Source organism: Chelonoidis abingdonii, chromosome 2 (assembly GCF_003597395.2).
Source record: "Chelonoidis abingdonii isolate Lonesome George chromosome 2, CheloAbing_2.0, whole genome shotgun sequence".
NCBI lineage: Eukaryota > Metazoa > Chordata > Testudines > Testudinidae > Chelonoidis > Chelonoidis abingdonii.
This window is the reverse complement of record NC_133770.1, coordinates 95,828,096-95,851,183: the sequence shown is the minus strand read 5'-3', so window position 1 is coordinate 95,851,183 and position 23,088 is coordinate 95,828,096. Positions and strand designations below refer to the sequence as shown.

Sequence of the window (23,088 nt, the reverse complement as noted above, 5' to 3'; positions counted from 1 at the left end):
TCACACACAAACTCCACAATACAATCCACAAACTACAAAAACCTGCTCCTCCAACAGAACTCCCACTGAAACTCCCCTGTTAGCAGCTCTGTTCGCTGGCTCCTGTGCCGCTGCAGCTGTCTGTCATTCTCTTCTCACAGGTTTATTATCTTTAAATGACTATCACTGATCATTCACAGAGCTCTTTTGTGGATTATGTTTGTACAGGGCTTTGCATATATAAGTTCTAATTGCTAAGTATTATTATAAAAATCGTAACCATTTGCCCATGCAGCCTTCAATTGAATTTCATTGCTTAGTTGAAGTAGAATGCTGATTGGTCTTACGTGGTTTGTTGGACTTAGTTTGCATATAATGCAGATTATATAGCATGTCCAATCATCCACGTGTTTTCTGGAGTATGAGGGGTTGTGTATGGATGAAGTTGCAGCCTAAACACTGAATTTCCTTGGTTTGATTGGTGTAAAATACTCTAGATTAATTCTTAATGGTCTGTGCACATTCTTATTCTAGGGGGATTAGACATTCTGATTTTGTTTACACCAATGGGAATGATATGATTAACGTATCTGCATGGCAAGCTGAAATATGTACACTACCTTGTATTTCATGATATGTTTCTTAAGTTATGTCGTAAAAGACAAAGCATAAAATCCTGGCCCTATTGAAGTCAATGGGATTTTTGCCATTATTATTATTTGTATTACTTTAATGTCTAGGAGTCCCAGTCGTGGACCAGGACCGCATTGTGCTAGGCATTGTAAAGAACAAAAAGAGTCCCTGCCCTGAAGAGCTTAATCAATGAGAGTTTTGCTATCAAAGCCGGTAGGGTCAGGATTTCACCCAGAGTGCATTAATGTTTGAGAGTGTGTGTCTGGATTCAGAATTTCTGCAACCTCCTTCCCAGGCTGAAGCTCTTCCTCTTCCTTAAGGGTATGTCTACACTGGCAGTGTTACAGCGTCAGGAGTTACAGCGCCATTCAGAGAGTGCTGAAGGGAAACTGCTGTTGTGTGTTCACACTGTCAGCTGCCTGCGCAATAGAGTGTTCACACTTGCAGCACTTGCAATGGTATTGGGAGCGGTGCACTCTGGGCAGCCATTTCACAGAGCAATTTTTCCTCTTCTACTGCTAAGAGTTGTGAGAAGATGGAGGGGGAGTCTCACTGCTGAGGGTAAGCAGGGAATCAAGGAAGGGTCTTCTCCAAGACTGCGGATTCCGCCCTGGCTCTATGTGGCTCGCCTGTGTGCAACAATGGTTTCCCCTCTTCCCACCTCCAACCATGGTGGCATAGTGGCATGGAAAAGTTACCATTAATGGGGCAAGAAACAAAACAGCTCTGCCAAAGAACCTGCAACAGTGGATGGCCCAGTATCTCTAGTAGAGTTTCCTGGAGATCTCTGAAGCAGATTCCTGTGAAGTGAGGGAGTCAATCAACAGCCTGTTCCGCCGCTCAAACTAGGCATGTGGTGGTACATGCATCATACAGAGACAAGGCTGCTTTCTGCAACCCTTCTGCCCCCAACAACTTGCTTCAGTGAGTCACAAAATCAAATCCACTTACTAGGAGCCTCCTTTCCTGTTTGCGCTTCGCCAAGCTCCGACAGCTGTGGCTGGCTAGCCTCCTCCCGGGTAGTCATCCTCTGCCTCTGGGTCCCCCTTCACATCCTCATCCAAGATTTCCTCCTTCTGGCTTGGTCCACTCTTGACTGGCATACGAGAGTATCTGCAGTGGTCTTAGCAGTGGAGGTGGGGGTCGCCACTAAGTATTGCGTCCAGCTCTTTGTAGAACCGGCAGCTGGTGGGTGCACTACCGGAGCGGCAGTTTGCCTCTTGCACCTTGTGGTAGGTGTTCTATAGCTCCTTCACTTTGACCTTGCACTGCAGTGTGTCCCGGTCATGGCCCCTTTCTGTCTTGCATCGTGAAATCTGTCTGTAGGTACTATAATTCCTACGGCTAGAGCGCAGCTGGGACTGGACAGCCTCCTTTCCCCATATGCCGATGAGGTCTAGTAGCTCACCTGGTGTGTGAAGTAGGCATGCCCACTTGGAAAGATGTACTGAGACCACTGAACGCATCACTGAGCAAACAGGGAGGAGACTTTCAAAATTCCAAAGGAATTTACGGGGTGGGGATGATGATTGGTCGCCTCAGGGCAGGGCCATAGAGTTCAAACCGATGACCAGAGAGGCAAGAACAGGCGTTGTGCGACACCTCCCAGATGCCAATCACAGTGCTATTTGACCATGGTGTCTACATTGACACCACAGTGCTGTACCCCTGGTGGAGAAAGCTGTACGCCTCTCGTCGGGTGGATTTTTTTTACAGCGCTGCAACTACGCCGTTTCTGCACACTAAGGGGCTTGGCAGTGTGTCCACCTCGGGAGTGACACCACAGAAAGCTGTTTTACTGTGCAGAAACTTGCCAGGGTAGACAGGGCCTAAGTTTGTGTGTTAATTGTTTGGAAAGTTTAAAGATACAGGGTATGAAGTATTCTCCTCTGCCAGAAGGAATACTTAGGCAGTGTACAGTGGCTAGTTTTTCCATAGCAGTCAGCGGAACCCTTTGTAGGAGTTCCTAACCAAAGGGTTGATGGGTTTTCTATGCAAATTCCCATCTTGGATTTAGATCATTTCTTTTTTCTTTTAAAGCTGACAGTTCTGTCAAGCAGTCTCTGCTTTTAAGGACTGCAGTTCAGACAGTGCAGCCTACCTATCCTGGCTGTCCTTTCCACAAGACTAGACGGATAGTTTAGACTTCTTGAGGGCCTTTTGAAATACTCCAGCTTTGACAGAGTGCATTTTACAAGCTTCCTGTTCTCCTCCTCTGCTTCCGCCTCTTCTAAACTGGAGAGCTTCTAATACAACCCTTACTTTACCGGAACAGCAGTGTTCTGGCTAATTCCCCTCTTCATATTTCTCAAAAGAGTTTTATTTTTTATTCCTACATGGATCATATTTTAATAAGAACAGACATGTGGCAGCCAGCTTTACCGTTCTTTAATGAGCAATGCTCTCTACTGTCCATCCACTGATGAATTATAAATCATTAAAAGAACACCCTGGTAACCAATCAGCATGCATCATCTGGGTGTCATTTTAATGCATTGTTCAGCAAGACCCGTGCATTCTGTAAGAGCACATATGAGCACTATGGCAACAAGAACTAGGAGATTTTTGAGGACTACATGTTATTCAGTGCAGCAATATTTTCATCCATGTGGCACGTAATGCCAATAGCCAACATTACATTTGGACAGATGCCACATGAGACAATTACCAATATTTTTGCTAAGAATATTTCTTTATTTTCTAATCAAGATCTTATCTGCCTGTACCAGTTCTTCTCTCGTCAGATGGCAGAAAGAATACAGGTTTCTGGATGCACAGACTTCCAGGGGGTTGCTTTACATACCATAGGCACCACTGCCTAGAAATTTTGACTTTTGGCCTATTAAGCCTTGTCCACATTCATTTTTCAGGAAATGTTTTGCTGTTGCACTACTCCGGGCCAGCTCCAGTTGTTTTGCCACCCCAAGTAGCCCAAAAAAATAATAAAAAAAGAAGTCACGATCGAGATCTGCGGCAATTCAGCGGGAGGTCCTTCGCTCCTAGTGGGAATGAGGGACCCTCCACTGAATTGCCGCCGAATACCTGGACGTGCCACCCCTCTCCGGAGCGGCCGCCCCAAGAACCTACTTGCTAAGCTGGTGCCTGGAGCCGGCCCTGACACTACTGCTGGTATAGCATTAACATTGGTGTAGACAAATGTAGTCAAGGACATGAGTAAGTTCCCATCTACAGAGGCAAAACTGAGTTTAAGTACTATTATATCATAGCTAGGTTACATCATTTGGCTAGCCTGTGTAGAAAGGACCAAACTATATTGCAACCATGTTATAGAACTCTTACAGCCGTGGGTGAAATCTTGACCCCAGTGTAGTCAATGGCAAAACTTGACCTTTATGAGACTGCAGCAAATTTCTGTAACTGTTTTTGGTCCTATCCACACAAGCAAGACCAAACTGTTATAAAAAAACATGGTCAGGACATTATCAAGTTACCACGTGATCCCCCAACATAGTAGTTTTGCGGTGTAGATGGACTATTAGCCTAGACCTCCACTCTTACTAAAGCACAGTTATGACATCTAGCCCCATTCACACAACCAACGGTCCTGTCTTGTAACTGCCTTTAATGATCCTTGTCAAATGTGTTGGTTATATCTATGTAGATGGGATCCTAACATCCTAGTCTGTGTCTTTCTTTGCACAGCAATAGTGAAGGTCTTCTAAATAGATTTTGAGGGTTGTTTGTTTCAATAACATGCTTAATGATGTCCTTGAAATCATTTTCAAAGTGACTTCAGCTGAGCTGACGTAGTACTTTTGAAGACCCTCCAAAATGTCCATTCTCGAGTGGGTAACAACTCATGGAGGTTAAATTTGTTCTGAGAAATACTAATGTTTTGCAAAACTTCCATGCTGGCAGCTAGTCATCCTTCCCAGATGTAACAGTCACGGAGACTGAGGGCTTATTTACATTATAGGAGTTACTGTAGCATAGCCACGGTTGCAAATGTGTGCTGCTCTAACTCTGTAGTGCATATGCATATTACAGTGACAGCAGGGGTATTTCCATCACTGTAGTAACTCCACTTCCCCAAGCAACGGTAGCTAGGTCAACAGAAGAATGCTTCTGTCAACTTAGCCAGTCTGTGCCAGGGGTTTAGGTTGTCATAACTGCAGTACCTAGGGGTGTGAGTTTTGCACACCCCTAAGCACTGTAGCTAAGGGTATGTCTACACTTATCGTGGATCAATGCTGTGTAATGGATCCACTGGAGGTCTATTTAGCCACTCCATGCATCTAATGAAGTGGGTTTTAGCCCCTGAAAGCTTATGCCCAAATAAATTTGTTAGTTTCTAAGGTGCCACAAGGATTCCTCGTTGTTTTTGTTGATACAGACTAACACGGCTACCACTCTGGAACCTATCACTTAACCTCTGTGTGCCTTCATTTACTCATCTGCGGGGTCGGGGATGTTGAGAGGTTTAATTTATTAATGTTTATCAAGCATTCTGAAATTACTGAATAGAGGCTTATTTATAAAGTACATATTGGTTTTTATTATTTCCGATCTCTCCTGGTTTAAAAATGTTCACTTATACATACAATCCTGGATATTCACAGCACTTGCTGAAAAGCCATTGTCCTTGCAGGTGTAGAATAATTATTACATAGCAAAAAAATTGTCAGACAGAACAAATTCAACTTTCCCTAGTGCAAATATAATATCAAAGAGAGTGACTGTGCCAGGCCTTACCACTAATTCAGTTTCCTAATGGTCTACTGCTTCAGATTCACGCTTCAGTCAGTGCACATAAGTGTGTTGTAGGAAATTGAATTTTACAAGCCTCTGAGTACAGCAGGGAAGGCTCTATCAATAGCAGAAAGATTGGTTAGCTATTCGCTGAAGCTTTTGGACATTGTATCCAGGTAATTGTTATTCTGGGAGCATTGTCTGAAAATGTGGGATTAATATATTTTAAAGTACTTGCTTAACTATGCAAAACAGATTTACATGGCTTCTGGACAATTTAATTTAAAAAAAATCCCTTTAGCTCTTTATTTTTCTGTTCCTGTCAGATTTCACATTATTTCTCATCAGAGAGCTAAACATTGATGGGCAGGATATTTTTAATATGTGATTCAGTTGAGTGAATAAGATGATGTATGTGTGATAGCATCATATAGTTTAGGAGGAAATCATTTCCATGTTCTTTGGAAATACAGATATTATGGATATAAAACTGAGAAAAAGCAAAAGAAAAAAGGTAGGGAAAGGAGCAGAGGAAACAGAAATCAGTACCAGGTGCGCTCTGCATAAGATCTGGAGTAGGATAATATATTTTTGTTTAAGGGTGATGGAAGAGTGCGTTGAATAGAGTAAATTTAGATTGAAAAAAACTGTTGTCCTAATTATAAAGAAACTACATTTATATACTTTGCTTTCTGGGGTAGTTTTATTGTTTGCGTCACACTCCATATTAAGGGTACATAAGCTTTTTAGGCCATGGACTGCCATTTTTTTGTTCAATGTTTGTTTGTTTCTTTACAGTACCCAGCACAAAGGGATACTGGTCCAAGACTGGGCTCTTGAGTGCTAGCGCAATACAAATAATAATCCGTTCCGTTCGGAGAAATTTGGAGCCCCAGTATATCATTTACAAATTACATTTATAACTAAGAGTTTGAGGAGTTCTTTTTTAATGTTTTTTTTCTCTTTTGTCTCTGGTGAGGCTCAAAATGCACAGCAGCTCCATGAGAGGATCCAGTCTTCTAGTATGGATGCCAAGTTAGAAGCACTGAAAGACTTGGCCAGTTACTCACGGGATGTTACGTTTGCCCAGGAGTTTATAAATCTAGATGGTATCTCTCTCCTAACGCAGATGGTCGAAAGTGGCACAGAGTAAGTATTTTGCTCGAACTGTAACATTTGTTTCCACCAGTTTTGTGGCTCACTCTCTCTCATACACACTATTTTAGCTTGAAATATTAGTAAACACTGCTCACTTCCTAAAACTAAATGAACATAAGAAAATGAAAAGCAGTATCTGAATGGTCCTCTGCTACTAAAACAATATCTGTGCATTCACATGAAATCTCGTAGAAATGTGGTATTTTCCCAGAGGGAAAAGGAAATCTCAGGAAGTCACAAGTCACTTCTGTGCCACAAAGCCCAGGAATCAACAAGGTCTTGATTGCCCTGAAATAACAAGCTTCATTTGTTAAACTTTAGGTCCTAAGGTTCCTGTTAAAAATAGTGGCAACTGATAACTGTTTTTTTAAATTTATACTTTAATACAATGTAATAAAAATCCACTTCCTTTTGTTTTCTTTAATTTTATGTCTTTAATTTTAGTTTAATTTTTGATGGGATTTTTCAAGGGATTTTCAAGGATTTTTACAAGTCAGTAGAAGTTAGGCATCTGACTGCCTTACACTCTTTTGGAAAATGTCAGCCATTTTTACCAGTGTGAAGTGACCTTATCCTGTTCCATTAAAGTAACTGAGAGTTCTGTTGTTAACTTCATGGGCATAGGATTGAGGCAATTATTAGAAGTTTGTGCAAAATAGACCTGCCACCAGTTGGTGCATTACACTGTTAAGCAGTGCTTTAATAGTTTCTATTTGCAATGGGCTTTTGAGATCCTTGGGTGAAAGGTGCTGTTTACAGATAGTGCTTTGCTGTCACACTGTCAGATACCGTGAACGTCACCTATATGGATGTTTTAGATTACTGCTTGCAATCCAGCTAGTGATACAAAGGATTTGATTCTGTACTCCCTCACAACAGTTTTACACTGGCGTAAGGAGTTGTCTATACTAGAGATTTACACACTGATGTACGTAGAGTAGAACAAACCCTAGGGTGATCTATAGACACAAGCTGTACTGGTTTAATTAAAATAACTTTTCGATAATTTTTTGTTAAATTGGCTAATATTGCTTCAGCTTTTGTTGGTTAGTGACCAAATTAAGCTAAATCAATATAAGCTAGGTTTAAATTGATTTAAGTGTCCCCTCACATACTCTTAGTTAAATAAGCTCAAGTGTGTGTATATGCAGGCAGCATGCAATGTTATTGCAGCTGTGCTAGTCCCAGGATATCAGAGAGAAAAGGTGGGTGAGGTAATATCTTTTATTGGGCTAAGTTCTGTTGGTGAGAGAGACAAGCTTTCAAGCTTACATGGAGCTCTGTGTAATCTCGAAAGCTTGTCTCTCTCACAAGTTGGCCCAGTTAAAGATATTACCTCATCCACCTTGTCTCTGTGTGTAGGCTGGGCATTTGTGTAGATCTGCTACACCGATATAAAAAGTGGCTTTCATCGACAGGGCTTTCAAACAGGGATAAGCTGCACTAAGCCACTCTTTCTCTGGTGCATCATGTCTACACTAGAGGTTTGCAACAGGGTAGCTCTACCAATGCAGGTACACTGGTGCAAAAATACCCAGTGTAGGCAAACCCTAAAACTGGTGTACCAGAACAGAGAATCAGGACCAAAGAGTTTCCAATGGATTCACTTGTTGTTGGCCTACAACTGCTCACTGTATTCTTCCTCCTTGTTTAGCTCATCGGAGCCTCTGCAATTTGCAGTGGTGACTGGAGTGATTGCAGTCTGATTTTGCTTTTAAAGTTTGGTTCGGTCAAAGTAATTGCGGAGCAAGGACATCTGCACTGCACAGTGCATCTTGTTCAAGTTTTATATTGTGTCATTTTATACAGTAAATCCTTTGTAAGCTCATGCCTAACAGCCACAAGAATAGAAAACATTCATTTAGAGTTTTGGTGAAAATGGAAAGGGCACATTCTGAACCTAGCACACACATGCACTCTTTCTCTTGGTCTCTCTTACACTATCCTGTTCCGCTTTAATCTTAACCGTCTTGATCTTCATTGTGAGTCTCATGATCAGTCTTCACTGCAGAGTTAACTTGAGTTACAAGTTCTTGAGTTAATTTAGCTTGAGTGAGAGCAGCCTCACTGCAAAATCACACTTGAGGTCCCATATCTATGCCAGTGCACCACTCACTTGTGTGTGGCACTAAGACTTCTAGGAATACGTTTCCAGTGAATTGTGGGAGACCCTGTCTGGGGGAATTATGGGAAGGCATTGGAGGACTAGGGTTGCTCAAGTAAAGCTCACTTGCATCCACGCTATAGGGTAGTTGTGCTAGCAGCTGATGAGTTGTGCTGACTTGAGCTTTAGACTACATCCCCTGATGGATCAGCCAGCTCTAGTTTAAAGCGCTACCATACTAGAGTTAGTGTTTTGTGTGTGGATGAAACTCAAGTTAGAGGCAATGCTCAAGTTATACCTCAAGCTAACTTTGGGTTAGTCTACACTGGCAACGCTAAAGCGCTGCCGCAGCAGTGCTTTAACGTGGCTTGTGTGGTTGCGGCAGAGCGCTGGGAGAGCTCTAAAAAAACCCCACCTCAACAAGGGACATAGCTACTAGTGCTGGGAGCGCAGCTCCCATTGCTGGTGCACTGTCTACACTGGTGCTTTACAGCGCTGAAACTTGCTGTGCCCCGGGGTGTGTTTTTTCACACCCCTGAGTGAGAAAGTTGCAGCGCTGTAAATTGCCAGTGTAGACAAGTCCATCTGTGATGAAGAAAAAGCCCTTGTTTAACCTTCAGCAGACAGGCACAGTGAAGCTCTGGAGTTTAAGCCACTTTTGCCAGTGAAGAGTCCTGCACCATTTATACCTGCCTTGTTTGTCCTTCATTCCATTACTTCAGTGATAATTCTGATTGCATGTTTTACTGACTAGGATACCCCTGGATTTTCCAGCTAGCTGTACATGTCTTGCTAATCTGGTGTAATTAAAATAAGAATCATTGCCAGGAGTTATCAGTGTCTCCCACTTACTTCCCAGCATGTTATTTACACTGCATGTATACAGTGCATTGATTCAAGAACATGAAAATGATCATTTTGCTACATACTCTCTGGTGAATGGAGACTGGATATAGTAAACATTCAGGAGAGTTTTGTAATTTTCTCTATTTTTTTTTTTCAATTTCATACTGTGTAATTACCATAATTCTGTCAAGTTTTCCTTCCTGACCACTACACCATTTGGAATAAAAGGGCCATAAGAGCTGTGTGTGCTGAGATTAAAATATTGTCGCTAGCAGAGGTCTGATCTTAGTGTGGACAGGGCCCTAATGAAGCTGCAAGTGTATCTGGTCAATACCAATATTTTTTACAGTAGCTGTGGAGTGGTAGCAAGTCTAGAAACTGCTTGTGTCCATCACACTCAGGTTGATTGATGCAGCTGGCAAAGTGCTTATGCTCCAGTAAGAAAGCTCAGCTTGCTTCTCTTTCAGGCTTTCTGAGTATGCTGCACGTTGTTTATTTTTATTAAACAAAATCAAGAAATTGGAAAGTGTTTTTGTATTTGCTTTTAAGATGTTGATGGACTGTAAAAGTGGGTACTTCATATCCCCCACAACAAGTAAGTGCCGATTACCAACACTAGGCTTCCTGGTATCGAGTCATCTCTAGGACTTTGGTCTCTATACACAAAAAGGACTGCACATGTGCATACACAAGAAGTGACTTCAGACTAGGGTGACCAGATAGCAAATGTGAAAAATCGGGACAGGAGGTGGAGGGTAATAGGAGCTTATATAAGAAAAAGACCCAAAAATCAGGACTGTCCCTGTAAAATCGGGACATCTGGTCACCCTAAGCAAGACATGCAACAATTTCCTGCCCCCGCCCGGCTCTGAGCTGCCCTAATGGCTGGTGCAAAATATGCACCCCTATACTCTGGGAAATAGAAGCAGAATTGTCTGAAAGAGATTGTGCCTTAGCCAGACACAGTCTCCTTGTTGCACCTTTTGGGGTGTGGTCTCCCACCCACAGCCCTCCCCCGCTCGCTGGGCTACTATATCCCATAATCCAGCCCAGAATCAGTATTTTAGCAAATAGCATTGGTGTTGCCAGTTCTCCTGCTCTATAATAAATCTCATGCTATTTAGTGTTTTCTTCTTAGAGCCCCTGCTCCTGGGATCAGCTTTCATATTTAAAAAAAAAAAATTTTTTTTGCTCTTTTGAAAACATGAATACTAAAGGCTGAAAAGTCAGAATACAAATGAAAAGAACCCCACTTTTACTATGGCTTTAAAATCATGAGATTTTAAAATAAATCTCATGATTCTGGGGGCCAGATGCATGATTTTTGCATGCTTGCTGTTGGGCACCTTGCCTTTGTGCTAGAAACAACTATGTTAATAGCATAGTTCTAAAGCACTCTTCATTGCTATTGAGAACAGAGAGTGTTTCTTAGTTGTACATAGTAAAAACGACTATGCCAGGGACTATGTTCACAACATGTGATAGGATAGCTGGGTTATAGGATAAGGATGACAGCAATTAAGTTTAATTTATTGGTGCATCTAGGGCCAGGTCTACTCTAGCAGTGCTTTGCTAGCATAGCTCTACTGGCTTGTTATACTGGCAAAGAGCTCCTGGTGTGGATGTGGCTTACACCGTGGCTTATTTGTGCTTTTGCTACTGTAGCTTATTCCAACCAGCACCCCCTGAGTGAAATAAGCTCTATCAGCAAAACCTTTTATTATGATATCACTGCATCTGCACTGGGGACTCTTGCCAGCACAGCTATGTCGGTCAGAGATCATACCCCTGACTGACATAGCTATGCCAGCAAAACTTTGTAATGTAGACCTGGCCTGCATGAATAGGGATGTATTTGGTTTGTGGGAGGGAGGGAAGAGGAGGAAAGTTGCTTTAATTTCTGCATTAGAGGAATTATGCCTTTTTCCTGTTGGAAATCACAAATACAGCCAGAACAGATTAATTTGAATCGATTTCTAAATTGTTATTCATGTTGTTTATTTTGTTTAAAAGAGAGAAATCTTCCAACGAGCAAGTCAGACATACTCTTCATGCAGCTATAGCATTGGCAGCTATGTGATAATTGTGCTTCTATTAAATTAATAGAATTAATTTACACAAATTAAACAGATCATATTGTTCAAGACCTAGTTTAGGGGAAGACCGTGCTAAATTATACCTCTTAGCTCACTTTTCACATGGTATTATGTACAAGACCAGTGGAAAACTATATAAAAATTATCAGTATGAAATTTTTCCTGTTCTTACTCTCTTTGGTGAATGATCATCCACAATGTGCCACAAAAGACACCTGAGCCAAAGAAGCAAGTAAAAGTCTTACATTCTTTATAAAATCTGTCAGGTGACACACTTTCAACATAGGAATCTCCAAACACAGTTAAAACACATCTAGCAAAATAAATGGGACCAAATCTTGTTTTAATCCTTAAAGCCCTGCAAAGTCCAAGTGAGAGCACGATTTGGTAACACATGGTTCAATTCCATCTAAACTGCCAGACGGAATTATGATTTGATTATGTTGTTTGGCAACACTGGAAAAAAAAAGTGCTTTCTACGCTGCTGGTCCATTATGCTCACAAAGGAAACCACAATATCCAGCCCCCCGTCCTCCCCTCCCCCCTGCCCACCCGATGATAGGGATGTAGTAGTGGAAGAAAAGAAAAATAAAAAGAACCAGGTGCCCATTTTACATCTACAATTGCTACAAACCAGGAAAGTGTTTTTGTCTGAAATGTTTTTTTCTTCCCAGGTTGCTTAATGCTTGGAATTTTTCCTTTTTATTTCCTGGTGTCTTTCCAACCTAGGCACTGTATGCAACAGGAAAAGCCCACTTCAAAGACTGAGTCAGCAAAGAGCACATCCTAAAAAAAGGGGCAGAAGAGCACCGAAAATCGTGCTTTTTTATTAAATGCCTTGACTTCAGTATAATTGTGTGCAGTGCAGTTGTAGCCATGTAGATCCCAGGACAGACTTCAGTGTTGTTTTTCTTACCTTGCCCATACTTAAAAACAGTAGCATTTAAATGGCCCCAGCTAAGTGTTGATATTCACGCCTCGTTGAGGTGAATTGGCGGGGGAAGGGAGACACTTTGTACCTTTGCTCTTTTTTTTTTTTTTTTTTTTTTTTTTGGGCAAGAGACAGATTTCTGTAAAACAGGGTGAAAAGGGAGCCAGTGCAGCGGCTTTAAATTTCTGAACACTCCTCACAATGAAAAATAGAAAAAACAGGCTGTTTTTTAGCATGAAATTTGAGGAAAATGATGAGACCAGTTTAAAATCACAGGATTTGCAGTTTTCCTCAGGCATGGCCAGTTGGCGTCTGAAGATGTTTGGCTTTTATGAGTGTGGAAGTGCTGGTGTTATAGTAGTCTTTTTTCTTCCCCCCAAACATCAAATTATTACTTAGTTTGACCCCCTGATCAGAGTGTAATCAAATTGTGAGCATGATATTAAACAGGAATTGGTACAAACAACCCCCCCACCCACTTACTTAAATATTTTTCATTGGTTTGGGGGCTGCTAGGCAACAGTATTTCATGTTGCATAGGTTTTTTGAGTATCATTTGTTTTGTATGTGGTGGAGGCTTTTTCCGGAACTGGGATGTTGTAGCCACTAAAAACATCTTACCATATGTTTTAAAAAAATGGTATGAGTTAGCAGAGCGAGAAACATTTCTGAAACGCAGTTAATTATCCCCTTGAATTTAAATGGTGTCTGATGTCCAAAACGCAGATGTCCTAATGTTATGCCTGAAAATCTATCTATAGAGACTAAATTTGGTTTAGCAGATCCTTCATCTATCCAGTAGCTGAACTTGCTCTATTGCCTACATGAGCGAAAATTTGTGAAAAATTTCAATTTGCCCTAACATTGGCTTTCCACAAGCTTGGAGCCATACTGTAGATCAGTGGTCCCCAACCTTTTTGTGGCCAGTAGCACATGCATGTTTTCAGAAGAGTGAGGCAGGCGCCAACAATTTTTCAAGGCTTATTTTGTATATGTACATTAAATAATATGAAGAACATTATATTTAAATAATGTTTTCACCCCTCAGGGTAATTTTACATGTAAAAGGTATTAATTAAAATATTCAGCAATTACTCTTTCACCTTACCATGTGAATTTGCTCTTTTTTATCTACCTGTAGGAAAAATTAAGGAGTTTATGATATTTATTTTGTAAAAACAGTTTTCATCTTATGTATTTTAAAAAAGTAAAACATTGTTGAAGTGCTGGTCCAAATATATTTATTATTCTTACTTTAACATAGAATGAAGCCTGCAGCTCCAGAGTTCTCTGTCCCCAGCAGGTGCGGGCCATGGTTTCTCTCTGGCTTAAGCTGCGGCCCTGCGCCTGCTGGGGACCGAGAACACCGGCGCCCGCAGCTCCAGAGTTGTCTGTCCCTGGCAGAGGCAGGGCTGCGGCTTCAAAACCGGAAAAAAGCCACAGCCTGGTGCCTGCCGGGGACAGAGAACACTGGCGCCTGCAGCCCCGGAGAAGCCGGAGAGAAGCCGCAGCCCCGCCCCTGCCAGGGACAGAGAACGCCGGAGCCCGTAGACTGCAGTCCTGGAGTTCTTTGTCCCCGGCAGGTGCGGGGCCGTGGATTCTCTCCCCTGCTGGGCACTAGGCGGGCACACATAAATGCCCAGGTGGGCGCCGTGGCACCCACGGGCACTGCGTTGGAGACCACTGCTGTAGATGAAGCTCCTAGTCCCGTGTCCCTTGCCTGGTGTGATTAACCTAGTGTCATTTAAACCTGCTCTGAGGGAAGCATGTTTAGACATGCGGTGTTTAAAAACAGTGAGGGCTAGTGTACACCAGAAGCAGCTGTGCTGCAGTAGCATGTCTGGTGAAAATGCTCTATGCCGACTGGAGAGATGCCTCGTTGGCACAATAAAACCACTTCTGCGAGAGGTGGTAGCAATGCTGGCTGGAGAAGCTCTCCTGCCGACATGGCACTGTCCACACCGGTGCTTAGGTTGGTGTAACTTACGTCGCTCAGGGGGGTGGTTTATTCACACCCCTGAGCGACATAAATTGTACTGACATAAGTGGTAGTGTGTAGAAGCCCTGTCAGCCATAGGAGACGTGTCTGTTTTAGCCCTCTTGATATTGCTAACACCAATAGAGCTGCACTGGCATTATCCGTGGTGTGAAATTTTCACAAAAACTCCTTAGCGTAGATGAAGCATTTGTGTGTCTTGTAGATTACCTCAGATGAGACCTGATCTGCAATAAAGAGTTAGGTCAACCCAGCTGTGTTGTTCAGAGGTGTGAAACCCACCCCACCCCCCCCCCCCCCCCACGCCTGGTGACATAAACTGACCTAACCCCCTGTGTAGACAGCCAATAGCAGTACAGCGGCACAGCTGCAGTGAAAAGCCCTCAAACTAGGGCCATGGCTACACTGGCGCTTTACAGCGCTGCAAGTTTCGCACTCGGGGTGTGAAAAAAACACCTCCCTGAGCGCTGCAAGATACAGTGCTGTAAAGCCTCAGTGTAAACAGTGCCACAGCGCTGGGAGCATGGCTCCCAGCGCTGCAAGCTACACCCGTAGAGGATGTGGAGTACGTGCAGCGCTGAGAGAGAGCGCTGTGACCACACTCGCACTTCAAAGCACTGCCGTGGCAGCGCTTTGAAATTTCAAGTGTAGCCATACCCTCGGACTCTTTTTTGATTCATAGGCAGCAATCTGTAGGTAGGTCTACACTGAAGCAGTACAGTGGCACAGCTGCAGTGTTTCAAGTGTAGAAAAGCCCTCAGACTAGGACTCTCTTTTTTGATTCATAGGCAGCAAACTTACCATGTGAGCCAAAAAGCAGTTGACCCAGTAGGAGCTGTGCTAAGTTTGTCTCAGCTGGAAGCTGCTCTTGGCATATATTACAATGCACTTTCAGCAAGAATTAAATTTGTGTGGGTTGGGGAATTCCAAATGGAACTGCTGTTTTTTTGGGATTCGGCCAGAAATTTATCACAAAGTTCCTTCGAGGCCAAACACTGAACATATTGTGGTAGCAGAATGTCTAAACCGTAACCTTTCATTATTTGCTCTTTTACATTATGTTGGCATTCACTTTGAATTTTTTCCTTTATGGAAACTGGTATGATAGATAGATAGGATAGATAGATTTATCTGCTCATCAGTATACTATGAGTCCTTCACACAGATTAATTAATTTACCCTCACAACCCTCCTGTGAGGTATGAATACAGCATTATTACTACCCATTCCAGTGCAAGCAGCAAACAGCACATACCCAGAAAAGACAAATATCAGGACCTCATCCCCTTCCTGATCAATAAGATCTTTGCCATATGTGACTTTGAGTGATGCAGACCAGATCAAGTGAGTCATTACAGAAACCTGGCTGCCTGACAGTTTTGGCTTACCTCAACTCTCCAGGATCCTCTGTCCACCACATGGCCATATCCAGGGAGGACAAACTTCTGAGTGTAGTAGTCATTCTCTTCCCATCTAGGCTGAAAAGCAGGAAGATTCCTCTCAAACAGGAATCCGACACTATGATGCCATAGCTATGTCACTGTAGTGCCATAGTGTAGATTCTTCCTACACCGAGAGAAGGGTTTTCCATCACTTCAGGAACTCCATTTTCCTCGGTAATAGTAGCTAGGTGTACCCATAGATTGTTAGGAATTCCAAATTCATACTTCTCTACAAACACTGAAACACAAAAGCCTTCCCAGAGGAATTGTTAGAGATGCAGTCTGACATGGTGATGAAGTTCACAAAACTAATTATTATGGTAGACTTCCAACATCCACATGGATGACACCTGTGATACAGTAATCCAGAATCTTTTTTCTGACTCCTCCACATTAGGCCACCCCACTCTCCATAACCATGAGTTGCCACCAGAGATACAATCTACTAGAATGATGAAACTGGTGAGCAGTAGGTGGAATCACGTTGGGGAGAGAACTTTAACAGGAACAGTATCTCACTCCCTCAACAAATGAGAATGACCCCTCACCACTTTCAGAACTAAATGCAAAACTCATTTGTCTTAACACCTCCCCCCACCCCCACCAAAACCCCTATATTTCAGGAAGGACCACAAGGAAGAAAATCAGGAGAGACACTTGTTGTTTTTAAACAGTTGGAAGGTGCTCAGATACTGATGAGAGTTGTATGAGTATCTGGAGATCTTATAAATGGAGAAGTGAAGCTCAGTACTCCCTGCTGACTGTCCATTTGCTGGCTCCAGCTGCTTCCTCTGGGTTGCTGCTGCCCAAGGGACATGAGAGTGGGATCTGGAGGTACTTCCTTGGTGCTGCTGCTGCCTGGATCCCACTCTCTATGTGACTGCCCAGGGGAAGTAAGAGTGCAAGTGGACGGGAGTGCCACTGGGACACGTGACCTACCTAAACTCTTCCTGTGGCCAGACAGTGGGACAGGACCAACTGTGTGGGAAACACTGCTCTAGGATGTAACTCTTTAATATAAGTGTCTCAAAGTATTTCTCCTGCAGTGCCCTGCTTGGAACAGAGCATGAGCTATCTCAAGAAGGCACTCGATTTTCACTCTTCCCCCAGAGCCACTTACCTGGGTGACTGAAATGTGGAAACCGCATAGAAGAAAAGTTGTACATGAATGTTATGTAAATATCATGTTTTATATGTTGGACTTGTGAGATGATATAATATAAAAATGGTATATGACAATCAACACGCTGATGCAGTATATGTAGAACGTACAGCATACTGTTTATGTAGAGAAACCATACGCTTCCAAATTAGGATGTAGAAGAAAGCGAGGTAATCCTGCATTATTGCTGCATATATCATCAAAGCTCTTCTTACTGAAGTTCCAAATATTACTGCATGGAACTGGATAGTGTTTGATTGAAAGCACTTAGGATGTTAGCATTCATCAGAAGAAGCGGCAAAGTAGCAGATGACCATGGTCCCAATCCTGACCCAACTAACACCCCTTATGATATAAATTTGACTTCACTGTTTTGTTTTTTTTAATCAATAGCTAACGGTGCAAGTTTGGCCCCATGTGAATAACTGGTCGATTTCATCATAGAAAATTGCCTTCGTTATCTAGAGGATGACTGTAGAATAAATTGTGAATGCACTGTAAGGCCAACAGAACTGGTTGATCAAGTACCTTGGACTAATTCAGACCTTGTGATATGGTATATCCACATACAAATGCTGGAGAACATTGTTATATCAAACCAAAGTTACCCCCAGAGAAAGAATAGAAAGGATTAAAAAGATAGGGTAGTGAGATCTGCAAATATTAAGAGTTCTCTATAACAATTGGCATACAAGATTTAGGAATATAACTGGGGTGAAGAAGGCGAATTTGCTCTTTGGATTCAATGAGGATTATTATTTTTTTGGATGCCAGTCTCACCATTCATAATGTCTTTACCTTAGCTTGCTGAGTGGCATGATCAGCATTTCTGGAGCTGGTTATTACTGGGATGATGATTTGCAAATCATGATTAGTGGACCGTGACTTTGAAATGTTCTTTATTATCTTTTCCCTCTTCCCTCCACTTAATATTCAGCTTGCAGTTTCCTAAATATAGTAATATGATGCCATAATTTCTGGTTCACTAATGCTGTGCAGTATTGCATGTCTCCGAAAAAATAGGAAATGTCTAAACAAAACCCTCTTGGCTGTGGTACATAAACCACCCTCCACAAATAGGCACCAAGTGTTTTGGAAGTTGTTACAGGGGCGATGTTATCATGAAGGTTAGAATTAGAGCTTGAAAAAAACTGAACCCCCCTGATGACAGACTTTTGGAATCTGAACCCATATGTACATTTTTCGCAGCTGGGGCCTGCTTTCCTCAAATGGGTTAATACAGCACTCTGGATCTGGATACCTATAAATTTAGATGTGTGGAATTTGAACCTACATTTGAAGCACAGACCCACTTTTAGTCTGTGCCCGCATACTACAGCTATAACTCAGGGAAACTAATTCCCATGTGGCTTAAAGCTGTTCTGTAGACATGACCTCACCATGTCCTTGTAGCCATGTTTAAAAACTAGGATGAAATCCTGGCCCCACTGAAGTCAATGGGAGTTTTGCTAATTACTTCAGCAGGGCCAGGATTATGTCCTGGGCTGTTCAGGATTTCAACCCTGTTACCTCCCATCTACACCAAAATTTTTAGCCATGTCTTCTATGATTGAGTTTTGTTTGTAATGTAGACAGGGAGTAAAAGAAATGAGTTTTCTGAGAACTGACTTCATGTTATAGCAACGTTGAGACAGAGGATGTCTCAAGTGTATTATTATCATGAACTCTTTTTGTATCAAAGAAACCTATAAGACTATGCACAGTAATTTAGGCTGTCCAGGCACTGATAATGAAAAGATAAATAGGATCTAAAGGATCTATGCTCAATTTATTTTTTAATTGGAAACTTTTTCCTTTTTCTTTCTTTCTTAAAACAAGTATTCAGGCCAGGTAATTAAAAGGTATTCTGAATTAACTAAAGCCCTTTCTTTTCCTTCACCAAAGATTGAACTATTTCCTTTCTGAATAAGTGCCAGTAATTTATTGTCCTTTATACTATGTGTCAATCCCTGAATGTTATTAAAGTTGTCCTTTTTTGTATTAAAATGTATCTCCTCACATGGAAGTTTTTAAATTTTACAGACGCTATCAGAAATTGCAGAAGATAATGAAGCCCTGGTAAGAACCTGATTGGATTGTCATCTTGCACACTTCTTCTTTTTGCATGATTGATTCCAGGCCTTCCTTCTAATATTATATTTAAGTACATCTGCGTTTATTGCTTCAGCAGCTCTTCAACCTCTATTTCCTGCTCTTTGATGTTACCTGTCAAAGATCGTTTTTTGTTGTTTTTTTTTGCTTTGCTTGTGCAATGGATGCCGCTTTTCTATAACTATACTAAAACTGTGGTGAGGGGGCTCTCGCTGTTTCGTACAGCACAGCTATTTTAATTTGAGCAAGCAACTTCCCGTTTATTCATTTTAAGTCTGTGGCTTGTGTGATTATTAATAGTTAGTGAGTGCTTTTGCTTTTTGATGTTGGTGGAATAAAATTAAGATTGATAATCATTCCAGTTTAAATTTCTGGTAGTCTAATATAATGATAAAACCAGTGGGATTTTGATAACAGTTTAAAGGAAAACTGCAACATAATATGTGCCTTGGTTAAATGCTTATCTCAATCACATGTGTTGTCCCAATACTTCAAATGGGACTGTTTGTGTTTAAAGTAGGGCTATCAATTAATCGCAGTTAACTCATGCGATTAACTCAAAAAATTAATTGTGATTAAAAAAATTAATCGCAATTAATTGCACTGTTAAACAATAGAATACCAATTGAAATCTATTAAATATTTTGGATGTTTTTCTGGATTTTCAAATATATTGATTTCTATTACAACACAGAATACAAAGTGCACAGTGCTCGCTTTATATTATTATTACAAATATTTGCACTGTAAAAATGATAAACAAAAGAAACTATTTTTCAGTTCACTTCATACAAGTACTGTAGTGCAATCTCTTTATCATGAAAATGTAACTTACAAATGGTAGATTTTTTTTTTGTTACATAAGTGCACTCAAAAATAAAACAATGTAAAACTTCAGCGCCTACAAGTCCATTCAGTCCTACTTCTTGTTCAGCCAATTGCTAAGAGAAACAAGTTTGTTTACATTTATGGGCGATACTACTGCCTGCTTCTTATTTACAATGTCACCAAAAAGTGAGAAGAGGCATTCGTATGGCACTTTTGTAGCCAGTGTTGTAAGGTATTTACGTGCCAGATTCATGTGCCCCTTCATGCTTCAGCCACCATTCCAGAGGACATGATTCCATGCTGATGATGCTGATTGAAAAAATGTGTTAATTAAATTACAATTCTCTCCCAAGGAGTTTAATTTATGTCTCCTGTTCTGTTTTGCTTGCATTTCATGTTATAGCAGTCTTGAATGATGACCCAGCACGTTTGCTTTAAGAACACTTTCACAGCAGATTTGATAAAATGCAAAGAAGGTATCAATGTGAGATTTCTAAAAATAGCTACAGCACTCAACCCAAGGTTTAAGAATCTGAAGTGCCTTCCAAAATCTGAGAGGGACGAGGTGTGGAGCATGCTTTCAGAAGTCTTAAAAGAGCAACACAAAAATGAGGAAACTACAGAACCAAAACAACCAAAAAAGAAAATCAACCTTCTGCTGGTGGCATCTGGCTCAGATGATGAAAATGAACATGCATTGGTCTGCATTGCTTTGGATAGTTATCAAGTAGAACCCATCATCAGCATGGGCACATGTCCCCTGTAATGGTGATGGAAGCATGAAAGGATATATGAATCTTTAGTGTATCTGGCATGTAAATATCTTGTGATACCTGCTACAACAATGCCATGTGGATGCCTTTTTTCACTTTCAGGTGACATTGTAAAGAAGCAGCAGGCAGTATTATTTCCTGCAAATTGTAACCAAATGTGTTTGTCCTGAGTGATTGGCTGAACAAGAAGTAGAACTGAGTGGACTTGTAGGCTCTAAAGTTTTACATTATTTTATTTTTATATGCAGTTATTTTCAACTTTCATGATAAAGAGATTGCATTTCAGTACTTATATTAGGTGAATTGAAAAATATTATTTCTTTTGTTTTTTACAGTGCAAATATTTGTAATAAAAAATAAATATTAAGTGAGCACTTTATACTTCGTAATCTGTGTTGTAATTGAAATCAATATATTTGAAAATGTAGAAAATATCCACAAATATTTATATAAATGATTTAAGTGTGATTAATTGTGATTAATTTTTTTAAATCGTGCAATTAATCACAATTAATTTATTAAATCGCTTGACAGCCCTAGCTTAAAGTTAAGCGTGTACTTACATGCTTTGCTGAATCGGTCCATAAAAGGTATTGTAATAATTATATTGGGCTACAAAATTAAAATGTCAAATATAATTAAACAACCAAACAAAAGTCTAATTAATCACTTAGTCATGGATATGCCACCTTGACAGTTTGGTGTAGTTTATCACACAGGAAATGCAGCTTACCATTGGAATGGAAGGTAAATCATGGTGTCAAAGCTGCTTTAAAGAAAATTCTAATACATCCACGGTTAAATCATTGCTAATTAAAACATTTTAAAGAAAACTAACCATGTAACAATATAAAGATTTTATTTCTCATTCTGGTACAAAAAGCTTTGATTCTTAACATGAAAAGTAGATTCTAGAATGCAACAGATGAATGTGAGAAGGCCTTAAAATTCCCAGGAGCCACAACCGAACTGAGGCATGATGTGTCTCATGCAGGGAAATATTTGGTTCTTCTCACTTGTATGAGAGTAAATGCTGCTGCATTCATAAAGGAGTAGTTCCACTTCCTGTGCCTCAGTCTATTTCCCAGTAGGATGTCTATTTTGAGGAAGTATTGGCAAAGGTCTAAATTTTGCTTGCCACTGGGCTTCTCTGCATTCCCTGATGTGATTGTCTCAGCTTTTAAGCATGACCCTGTAGCAGGGCTAAAGCACTGCCCTGGGTCTGCTGACTCGTTATATTTGTAATGTAGATGAGCTCTACTCATCTAGTAGTCCCATTAACTTGTGGGAGTTAAGTCTTGGCTACATTGGAGAAATTCATATAGGTGTAACTGCATTGAGTTTATGACATCAGTGCAAACCTCTAATGTAGATATGCTGCACCAGTGCAAAGAGGGGCCTACACCAGTGTGGTTTACTTGGATAATTTACCTATTTAAGTCGCAGTGTAAGCCCCACTTTATATCAGCACAACGTATCTACATGAGTTTGCATCAGTGTAAAATACATTGATACAGTTATCCTAGGGTACATTTTTCTGTTCTGTGAAGAACAGGATTTGTCTCTGTATGTCAGCTCTTAAGCACCAGAACCATTCACTATAAGAGGGATAGATATTTCTAGGACTTGTTTTCCTAATTCATTTTTAATGTACAATATGTATAATCTTAATGAGTAGATATTTGTGTTGTTGTCTAAAGTATTCCAACTACTTCCTGCAGTTTTCATTTAGATAGCAGACTGATATGGATAGGGCCAATGGATCAGGAGTTAAAAATCCTAGAGCCCAACTGAACAAACCAAAGTTTCAAAAAGAATGAGGCCTCTTGTGTCACACACAGCCTCCCCTTCCTGTCTTCGTGATTAGTTAATTCAGAGAAGTAAAAAAACTAATATTGAAAAAGGGTGAGTCATTTTTGCTTAACAAGTAGACTTGCTATTTCAGAATGTGCCGCTACCTCATTTTGTTACTGTCAGTAACTTGTACATGCCATCTTAGGAAAGGTGACACTATTAAAACTTGATCTGTTGCTCTGTAAAGTTTGTATAATAATTTTCCACTCTGAATGAGAATATTTTGGAGAAATGGTTTAATTTTCTATGTCCCTTGAGTCCTATTAACTGCCTTTATTTTATTTTCAAAACCTGCTTACCAATACTTTTGAGTAAAATATTGGATTGCATGCAAATTGCTGGTCCTAGAGCAATGGGGTTAGGACTTGTCTATACTTAAAGTTATTCCTGTTCCTGAATAACTCCTGAATTGCATCCACAAAGCAGATTATGCTAAACCAGAACAAGGAACTGTTAGGCTAGAT

At 40.9% G+C, this 23,088-nt stretch overlaps 1 protein-coding gene across 1 annotated transcript in view; it reads left to right on the top strand.

Annotated features, from left to right (window-relative positions):
• ELMO1 (engulfment and cell motility 1) overlaps positions 1-23,088 on the top strand; it is a 472,781-nt gene that overhangs the window by 154,932 nt on the left and 294,761 nt on the right. The window contains exons 6-7 of the mRNA XM_032785439.2: positions 6,302-6,471; positions 19,101-19,136. Coding sequence (XP_032641330.1) covers positions 6,302-6,471; positions 19,101-19,136 — 206 coding nt within the window. The remainder of the gene's footprint in view (positions 1-6,301; positions 6,472-19,100; positions 19,137-23,088) is intronic.